We start from the raw sequence: 10,520 nt of genomic DNA on the forward strand, positions 1-10,520 counted from the left end.
CATTAAGACAGTTGAATACAAAGGGCAAGGGGTTTAAACTAAAATATAAAGTAAACTAAATGTGTTGCATCCTCACCAGAAATGCGGGGGGTTCTCTAAATCGTGACTCAGTAGTTCGCCTTGACTCTTGGACTCCAAAATCCATAGCCTCCTCCAAAGGACTTAGATACTCTTCATCAGATGTAATAGGGCTGCTGATCTCCATGGGCACTCCCAGGCTTCCTTTAGCCTCCTGCATAGACTCTAAAAAATGTTAATAGTCCGTTAGGTTCCCCGTTGTGTGTTGCAAAAATACTTGGAAACAGTGCCTTTCAGTTTGTCCGTGTAAACATTGATTTTTAGTTTTTTTGCACAACTCAGTGAGAACACCGGAGTTCAAAGAGTTCACATGCAACACAAATCCCCCCCCCCCCCCCAACCCACCCACCCCCGCAATGCCACATAATTATTATCTGAAATGCAAAATAACATGGCACCACAACAATAAGGATTCACAGCGAGGGGAGCTAGTGAGACTCGGTGGGCAATTTATAGGTTCAGTTTCACCTCTTTGTTGCTATGGTAACTATAAGTGAGGTTGTTCAGCTGGAGTATATGGCGTACACACATCTCAGTCAGGAAGATAACAATAAAGGAGCAGCAGTGGAGAAACACAATGTCAGTGTGGGAGGAGAAAGCAAAAACGCAATGTAAATTACTGTTCTGTACAGCAGCCTGTTTTGGGACATGTAGACTATTTTTAAAGAAACGTTGAGGAGGATAAATTGTTTTAAACAGATATATTGTTTACTTCTTTCATCTTTATACACATTATAACCAAAATGATGAAATTGTCAGGCCTCAGCACTAACGGTGCAAGAAGATCCAATTTAATCACATCAAAATACAAAGAAAGAACAGGCTTTGCTTGACTAAASACTCTTCCAAAACTTTGTTTTTTCTTTAACAATGTTTTCCATTTTCTCTCTGTTCAAATTTTAATGGCAGCAGGATCGGAATATAATGAGACAGATATGGACTTCAAGAAGCTCTCAAGTTACATTCTTCATAAATTCTGCAATAATTCCAGTTTTTATCAGTGTGTAGTTGTGAGGTGCAAATGCAATCCGAACTTACCTGCTTTGATCGTTAGAGCGGCACAGCTGGAGGCTCTGCCCACCTGATTAACTGCAGTTACGCAATACTTTCCAGCGTCGCTTGGTTTCGCTGATTTTATCAGCAGACTATGGCGCTCACCCTCCACCTTCACCGTACAATGTGCAATCCTTGAAACGTCAGTGTTGTCCTTTGTCCAAGTAACTTGATTAGAGAAAACATTAAAAACTAATTAGTCAAATTTACAGTCGACAGTATAAATGCGTGATTTAAAATAACTTCTGGTAAAACACAAAATGAACGGTCCTACCATCAGGGATAGGAGTCCCAGCAATTATAGTTTTTAGTAGCACATCTGCACCAGCAGATGCTACGGTGTCCTGGAGGGGACACTCAAACACTGGAGCCTCCATCGGGTCTTCTTCGGCAGACACATAAGAATCATCTGAGGAATCTGTACAATTTAAAAAGACAAGCCTTGGGATATTAGAGCCTGTTCTCATGCCCCCCGCGTCAACATATTGACGCTTGACCAAGCATTAATATGTTGCCGGGGGTACCCCCGCACGTCCGTTCTGTATGAGATGAGGCGGAGGAGGATGGGTCTCTGAACACAGACCCTAAAGTTAACCAATAACCCTGATCCCTCATGTTAACCATTTTCCGAAACCCTAAATTTAACCTATATTAGTTATGTACAGTCTATCCCTGACCCCAGTATCTCAAATTAACCATTATCCATGACCACAGACCCTAAAGTTAACCGTTAATCCTGTGACGCAACCCGGAAAAGCTGCGGGCAGCAAGGACAGACGCGCAGAGTACCCCCCTGCRTGTCAATATGTTACGAGTCCGACATGAGAACATGTTAGATATTATCCTGTTGATAATATATAGAAAATAACCTGACATTGGGAGAGATTGGAACAGTGGTTGTTTAAAAAAGAGAGAAAGAGTTTGGTTTATAAAAGAAGCAGTACAAACCTAACTCTGGAGACAGAGGTCGAGGGCGGCAATGCTTTCCTTTAACCTTCAGCTGTTTGCGTTCTTTGGAACCAGAACTCTTCTGTTGGGGCTCGCTTGTCTTTGTAGGAACATCCTCTACCATTTTCTCATCTTCAACAATAATGGTAGGAACTTTTACCTTCGAGGCTGGTTTGGATAGCTCCACTTCCATTTTCTCCTCTTTTGAACCTCTCGGGGGTTTCAGAGGAGGCTGAAGAGAAAGATCTTGCATCACAGCTGTCCTTTTCTGCACCAAAGGACTTTCAGGTCTGTTTTCAATTTTTCTTACAGCTACTTCTATTGGCGTCTTTCTTCCCGACGCCTCGTTTTTTGGGATTGTTTGCACGAGGGTTTCTTGGATGTGTGGGGATTCTTGCATTCGAGATACCCTTTGAACAAGTGGACTAGGTGGTCTTCGTTCAACCTTTCGTAATGTCATTGCGACATTTGTCAACTCTTCCCTTTGTTGTTGATGTAATGCTGGTGATGATGATCGCTGAATTATTTCAGTTACTGGACTGACTCTGTTCAGTTCTCTCACTGATCGTTGTCCTGGCAGGTCAGATAGCTGCACTGACTCTGGGGGGCCCGTAATCTCCCTGAATCTACTTGTCACGGTGGTTGAGCCAGTGTTTGTTGACCTTTGGAACTGGGATTGATGCAGTTCTTGTTGCTGCATTGGTTGCTGACTGAGTTCCCTCTCTCTCTGTTCCTTTGCCCACTGCACGCGTTCCCTTTCTTGCAACTTTTGCAGGACTTGCGGAGGAATCGGTTCGATTTTTCGAAAAGGCTGGCGCTGCTTCCCTTTCAGCGTAAGTTGTTCCGTTGAAAAGGACTTTTTCAGATGGGGCTTCCCAACGAGTTTTTTGATGCGCTGCAGCTCCTCTGTGAACTTATTTTCAATGTCCTGAACTTTCTGAGAGTAACGAGGTTTCTCCTCCAGCGAAGCGGCCCTCTGTTTGAACATGGATCTCCGTTCAGCTGCATCTTCTTTCAGGGCCTCTCTAAGATCTTCCCTTGAACTTTCTCTGGAGATGCCCAGCCGGCTTCCACCATCGTCTGAATCTACAGATCCTGCGCGATTAAACCCTGCCCAGGATCTACCTGAGATGGAACCTTCTGGAATATCAAGACCTCGCCTGCGCTCTTCTAAGTCACGAACCTTCTCGAAAACTTTTGAGCTTGCTCTTGTAAGCTTTGGAGAAGGTCTCAGGGTAAACTCTTTCCGGGAGCACTCACTCACTGGAGTCTGTGGACGGGAGTCTGGAGCGCCTCCTTGAGACAAACTTCTAGGCTGCTTGATTTTTTCTTCAAACTCTCCAGGAACGGTGTCCTGGTATTCAGTTGGCACGGCGGCTTTCTTACGCAGGCTGATAGGAGTGGTTGAACCAGAGCGGCTCGGCATCGGAGAAGTGGAGGTACGTTTGACCAGTCTTGGGGATGGTGGTGGAAGAGCTTGTGGGGGAGATTCTCTTGAAAATTCTTCTGACTGGCCTCTAAAACAGGGGATTTAAAACATCTCTGTTGGAATCTGTGGGCAGTAATTATTTCATAACATAGGATTTGAGTCCACCACAATATTATTGGTTTTTTAAGCGCTAAGGTATGTTTGGGGCTTGCCTGTTGGAGGGATCTTCATGTCCACGTGTTCTGTTTGTATCCTCTTTACATTTGTCCATCACTGTTTTGTTAAAAAGAAAAAATACATTGATAGTTTTGTCAGTTATTTTCGTTAAAATGGAACAGTGTAAAGTTAAAGCACATATAATCACAAGTTTCACATGAACACTGTTTCAAAGAGCTAATATTTAAAGGTTTGCTCATTTTCACTTTGCATACACCACTACACCACACGATAACACTCTTTTTGATCTGAGCAGCTGATTACCAAACACAAGTTAGAGTTGCAACATCAAAGCAACAATCATTTCCTCAGAATTTGGTCAGAGCTACAAGAAATGTGAGTTTGAAACATAGCCAAAAAAAAACATTTCTAATTTTTTTTTGCAAAAATAAGTTTTGTAGTCCTCATTTAGCAAAACATAAGTTCCAAATAAATATGGAAATCATTGTTACAGCTGGTCTCATCAAATCAATGTTGTCTTTGAGTAAAATAATCTGAAAGAAATTAAAAAGCATATGCTGAACACAATTTAATTACCACTGGGGACAGCCTGGTCCTCAACATCCCCACACACTTCTTTGGTCTCAAATTGGTCTCCACCTTCATCCTCTGTGGTTTCTGAATCTAATATTTCAAAAAGAAAAGAATAAAACAAATATAATCTGCAACCATGTCAAAGCAATAAAACRGTGCATTCACTTGTCTTTGACATTTGGGCTCTAATGATAACTGATGTTTGCACCAGGAGATACAAACATGACACTTGTTAGTGAACTTTGATGATATTTAGTAAAATACTGAAAAGGTGATTCAGTGAAAAATCAGACCTCAGCTTATGTTAGCATGTTTTAAACTGAACAGAAATGTAATAAACTGATAACCTGCAGGAAGAAGCAGGTAAATTCTGATGAGTAATTGATTAGAAAACAATCTCATTGTGGAAAAATGATCTTTAATGTTAAAGGGTGTAGGTGAAGATAAATTTACTTCTATTTAATTGTTTTCCTCCCTGCATTTCAATGAATTATTTGCATTTTACTGGAATGGAAACTTTATTGTCCTCCTTTTACCAGAGAAATAAACTTTATTTGCTGCAGATTTTATTTAGTCTTTGTACCCTCTTGTATTAATTGCAGATAAAATTAGGTATGGAAATGTAAGAAACAAGAATACAAGTGTTTCCCTCTGATAATTATGACTTTCATTTTTAAACCATTTTTAAACCGAGGGAAGATTCAGTCATTGTTAGGTCTGAAAATAGAAAACAACTGAGTCATGAACATTTTAGCAGCTCTCATGAGATGTTTGCTTCACAGTGGGTGGAATCACTCATTATAAAAGACTAAAAAACTAGTTTATGTGCAGTAAAAAATGTTGATCTCATCAAACATCACTGATAAACAGAAAATAATAATACAAGTTTTGTTAGAAAATCTCACAGTGATTCTTTTTGTTTCAACCTGTAAAAAAAATCCTAATTAAATGTTGCATCTGGAGCAAATTCATTTCTCTTCTCAGAATCTCACACATGAAATGTCCAAAGTCTTGATTTCTAATTTAAAAACACCCTAAACCTGACAACATTTTACTTACCATGTTTAAAATGGCAGATGTTCATCAAAAAGCTATACAGTAAAACCAAATAACAATACAACAAAATAAAATGGAAAACTTTATAGAAACAAATAATAAACAAATAAAATGACAGGAGAATAAATGGTAATTAATAGGCAAGTTTAAAGCCCAGTTTTCTAGTTTGTGCTAAGAACATCCGTACTGCACCACTTCTAAGAAACAAAAACCTTCTTTGGTTCTCATGACCCACCCAGAATGTGGATGATCTTTACAGGTTTGGGCAAGTTCTTCAAGTAAGACCACCAGAATCTCAACCTGATGGAGCCTGATGGGTCCAGGATAGCAACATTGCACTGGTTTATTATTGGTAGTGCAGTTGGGTGAGTAGCTCCATCGTTTGGGGGGAGCTTGGAGCTGCTGCTCCTCCTCATCAGAGGTGGTTCAGGCATCTGATGCTGAGTTCTCCCTCTGGAGATGCTTTGTCTCATTCATTGGTAGGCAGACCCCAAACCTGCCAAAGGGGTAACATTTGAGACCTTGGGATCAATTGGAGAGTAAAAAAGGATGTCTGGTTCTCCCTCCTAAACCTGTTACTCCCACAATCCAACCACAACCATGCTCTGAAACTTTACATCTCATTCAGCGTTACCTTTGAACTTCTTCTAAATTATTTTTAAGTGTGACATAAATTCCTCCAAAAAAATGAATGTTTACGAAAACAATAATTTTTGAAACACTGATTTTTTTTATTCTTTAAAGCAGGGGTACTCAAACAGTTTCCCTGAGAGGGCCAAAATTAAAATCAATCTAAGGACCGTGGGCCAAATGCAATAATATAAGAAATGCAAATATTGCTTAAGTAAAGTTGTTTCATTTTTTTATGATTAAGCTAGCAGCCAGTGCGGTTGCCCACACCTTTTCTTTTTTTTTTACTTTTTTGACGTTTTTAGCCAATGTACATGGAGAAAATTCAACGAATGCTCAGGCAGCAGAGACTCATGGGATTTCTCATAATTTCAAATTTGATTATATGGGGTCTTATGGTGTGCAAATCTAGATATGGGTTTAAATCTAATCTACATGTTTCTTGTAGTTACTTGTATTTTATATTTAATCTTAACATAATTCAAAGATAAAGCGAGTACCATGAGTTAAGTCTATCTGACTACAGCTCGTTGCACATATAGTTGGACCAATGGTTGAAAAGACATGTGTTTCTACATAAGACATAATGTTACAATCTAATAACCAGGACAACTGCCGGTGGGCCAAGTCAAATGTCTTGGTGGGCCAATTTTGGCCCGCGGGCCCCACTTTGGGCTCCTCTGCTTTAAAGTGAAGTATTTTCAAGCTAAACTTAATGTGTGCCAAAGTAACCCTGATATTTTTTAATTAAAAATTCTCAGAATAGCTTCACTACATTTACCTGTATATCCAGTTGTCAAGTTATCAATAATTCAAGAATTTTTATTTAAGTGTTCAAGGATAAAAATAAATAAAGTAATGAAAAAAAACTTAAAGAGCACTTGCCTGATTTTTTCTTTGGTCAGATTTTGTTTTGTGGCCACTCTTGGTGCGTCCTCCAAAGGTACTTTTTTTTTGGTCTTGGCTTACGTTCAACAGGGTATTCCCCGAGATAAACTGGGGGTTCCGAGCCATTACTATTCACCTAAATAAGGAAATCTCCTCTGAAGACATCAGCAGTTTGCATGCACAAGATTCAGTTTTTGCCATGCTGTAACTAAAATCCTCTCAATTTTAAATGCAAAAAGAAGAAGAAGGGAACAAAGGCACTTTGTCCATTATGTAACAAGTCAGAGTCTCAGTAGCTCCTCTTTCAAAGAATCCATGTGTGGAAAGCATGGAGCAAAGACCTCCATCCGCAGGTGGAAACGTCTGTTGAATGCGTATCATCCACTCTGAGGGAGCCCCCCCAGTCCACACAATAGCCAGCGACAGTGTAAGCATTTCCCCCCACTGTGTTCCACCCTACAGGCAGTGCACAGCGATAGGCAGAGAAACCAGTGGGAGTGATCCAGCCCTCTTGAGATCAGCTTTCTACAGCACCGGCTGACATCTCTCATCTTTTCCTTCCTCCCTATTTGTCTTATTCTCACACTGCTGTAATGAGCCGATGTGTTGTCAGCGGAGAGGGGGAGAACGGCTGCAAAAGGGGGGTCATCCTTACTCCTCTGCAATGGTAGGAGCTCTGTCAGCTCAACGTGTTACTGAGAGTGAACACACACAAGGCTGTGCTCACCGCTCCATTATAGTGTTATTTATCAAACCGCTGCCGATGTCTGAGCTGTGATCCCTCGAATGATGACTACCCTAACAGAACCACAAACACTAATCCTGTTAAAATCCTCCCATTCCACCCCTGAGCAGGAGTAGTGATGGTTCTGACGTTTCCGTTCACACACAGCATCACTGGGCTCAGAAACAAAATAACACTGTGTTGTGTAAGTTCACAACTATAAATAAACCTGCGCTAAAATACTCTAAAGTTTGTTTAAAGCATCTTAAATCGCTAAAACAACCCAACTTTCTATATCTATGCATGAAAATAAAAAGCTAATGTTTTTTTTATTTTAAATGCCAGCTGCCGTGATTACACGGTTTGTTGATTGTATAATCTCGGGTCATGCAGAGTGCCTTTTTGTCTCCTTGGAAACAGTATTATGTGTGCATGATTTTATTTTTCCTACACTGTATGACTCGAACATTAACCTCTGGAAGGCATGATGCTTTATACGCCTCAGTAATTAACACAGCAGGTGCTGGTAACAGGTGGCTTAAAGGAAAATGCTTTTGACAATTAGCAAATATCACATATTTTAACAAAGTTTTTTAATAGAAATTAAATCAAAGGCATAGCATTTTGCTCTGCCTTTCAGACTATTTGCTCCTGAGGTCTCAAGGGTCATTTTGACCCAAGGACAGCAGCAGGGTTAAAGTCAGTTTGTAAGCTCTTGCAGTTTGATTCATCAGTGTGCATTGCCAAAGCAATGCACACTATTGTGATTCGTTTCCCATCCAAGTCATCTCAACTTTGCCATGCTTCTCTTCCTGCATACTTTGTCCTAGAGCTGCCATTGTAATTTATATCTGTAAAGCCCCTGTGCCAAACGATGGCTATGCCTTTTGGTGCCTGTAAAACTTATAATTTTTGAAATATTAATGTTTGATAAATTATAATGTCAGTCAATGGAGCCTTATATTGGTCCAATACTGCCCCTGCTGCATCTACACAATATGGTACTGCACCATAGTTTCATAATATTTAAACTCAGTAGTTCAGTGATTACAACATTAATATGATTGTATTTTGATGTTTTACTGTAATAGTGTCTTTATGTTGTCCTATTGCTGTAATATATTGCACTTAAGTGTCAATAATTGCATTGTCAAGGTAAACTTTTTCTGTACATACAATCCAATCCCTGGGATTGTCCTCTSCCWCATYTCCTATAGTCTCATGATGAGCACTGTGGGCTTTCATGCGGGAGATCAGGGTTCAAATCCAGCTACTGCAACTTTAACAAACATCTCTTCAAACTTCATATTGTCACACAATTACCTTAATTACAAACATCTGCTAACGTGACAGGCACAAGCTGGTATAGAAAACACATTTGAACTTGGTCAAAGTTCATTCTGAAAGTCCAGTGCTCCTGTCTACATTGTCTTACAGCTGCCATTGTAATTTCTATCTGTAAATGTCCTGTGTCAAATGATTGCTATGCCTTTTGGTACCTGTACAACTTGTAGTTTTTGAAATATTAATGTTGAAACTTTATTCCAAATTCATAAAGTGGGAGTCAATGGGGCCTTGTAATGGTCCAATTCTGCCCCCAGCTGTACTCAACTTGGTACTACACCATAGTTTTTTATATTTAATCTCAATAGTTCAGTGTTTACAATACTAATATGATTGTATTTTGATGTTTTACTATATCATTATCTTAATATTGCTCTGTTGTTGTAATATTATGCAGTTTAGTGTCAATAATTGTATTGGCAATGTGGCCTCTTTCTGCACACATACAAACAACCCCTGGCACCACACCCTGCTACAGCTCCAACAGTCTAATGGTCTATGTCACGGGCTTTCATGTGGGAGATCAGGTTTCAAAACCCAGCTAACGCAACTTTAACAAAAAATCTCTTCAAACTTCATATTGTCACTCAATTACMTTAATTCTAAACACCTGCTGACGTGACAGGCACAAGCTGGTATAGAAAACACATTTGAACTTGGCCAAAGTTCATCCTGCAAGTCCAATGCTGCAGGCAAAGCCGTGCTGCAATGACATGCTACATGGCAATGCACACTTGTTTTTACATCATAAAAACCCATGTYTAGTTTCAAATGAATTTCTGTTCATTAGGGGTGCAACGAAACAGAAAATTCACAATTCAGTTTGGTTCGATACTCTAGTCTCATGATTGGATACTTTTTCGATACAAAAACGAGAAATTCCCCTGTCCTTCTTAACTTGTAATTTATAGACATTAATTATAAACATTTGTTTAACCTCAAAAGTATAGTTTTTAAATTAAATGCTGCTGAAACTGCAAGTTTCTCAGTGGATCTACTCTCGACAATGCAGCCTAGGTGAAGTAATCAAACACAGATCCAGTGATCCTTCAACACAGAGCATCTTCAGAAGACAAACTGATAAAATAAAATTTAAAAATCTGTATTGAAGCAGAGCAACTTAGGAATAAAGTTTCAGCCTGCCTCAGCAACGCCAAACCACCACCTTCTAATATCAGCAGAGAAGGGAGAGACGCTCTCACTACCCTCAGCAAGGACAAGAACATCATCATTCTTCCAGCAGACAAAGGAAGGTGCACAGTTATTCTGAACCAGAAGGACTATGAAGATAAGAWCATGACACTCCTTAGCGACACGACCACATACGAACCGCTGAAGAAAGATCCAGGAAGTCGTTACAAGAAGAAACTAATAGATTGCCTGAAAAGTTTAGAGCAGGACAAGGCTATCAATCGGATTCTGTATCATAGAGTTTACCCAGGTGGGGCCACTCCTAGTCTGTATGGTTTACCCAAAATTCACAAACAGGATGTACCGGTAAGACCCATTGTTAGCATGATCAACTCTGTCACAATGTTTCTAAATATCTGACGTCTATACTTGGTCCTTTAGTTGGCAGCTCAGAACATCACATACAGAACACTATGGACTTTGTGGACA

The 10,520-nt window shown here is 39.8% G+C and overlaps 1 protein-coding gene across 2 annotated transcripts in view; it reads right to left on the reverse strand.

The window, feature by feature from the left end:
- The window catches only part of spegb (striated muscle enriched protein kinase b), a 40,158-nt gene that overhangs the window by 21,127 nt on the left and 8,511 nt on the right, over positions 1–10,520 (reverse strand). For both annotated transcript variants that reach the window (XM_014015245.1, XM_014015244.1), the window contains 6 exons: positions 4,262–4,348; positions 3,721–3,781; positions 2,080–3,596; positions 1,406–1,549; positions 1,117–1,299; positions 77–243 (listed from right to left, as the gene is read on the reverse strand). In XM_014015245.1, coding sequence (XP_013870699.1) covers positions 77–243; positions 1,117–1,299; positions 1,406–1,549; positions 2,080–3,596; positions 3,721–3,781; positions 4,262–4,348 — 2,159 coding nt within the window. The remainder of the gene's footprint in view (positions 1–76; positions 244–1,116; positions 1,300–1,405; positions 1,550–2,079; positions 3,597–3,720; positions 3,782–4,261; positions 4,349–10,520) is intronic.

This window comes from Austrofundulus limnaeus, unplaced genomic scaffold (genome assembly GCF_001266775.1).
Source record: "Austrofundulus limnaeus strain Quisiro unplaced genomic scaffold, Austrofundulus_limnaeus-1.0 Scaffold125, whole genome shotgun sequence".
Taxonomy (NCBI): domain Eukaryota; kingdom Metazoa; phylum Chordata; class Actinopteri; order Cyprinodontiformes; family Rivulidae; genus Austrofundulus; species Austrofundulus limnaeus.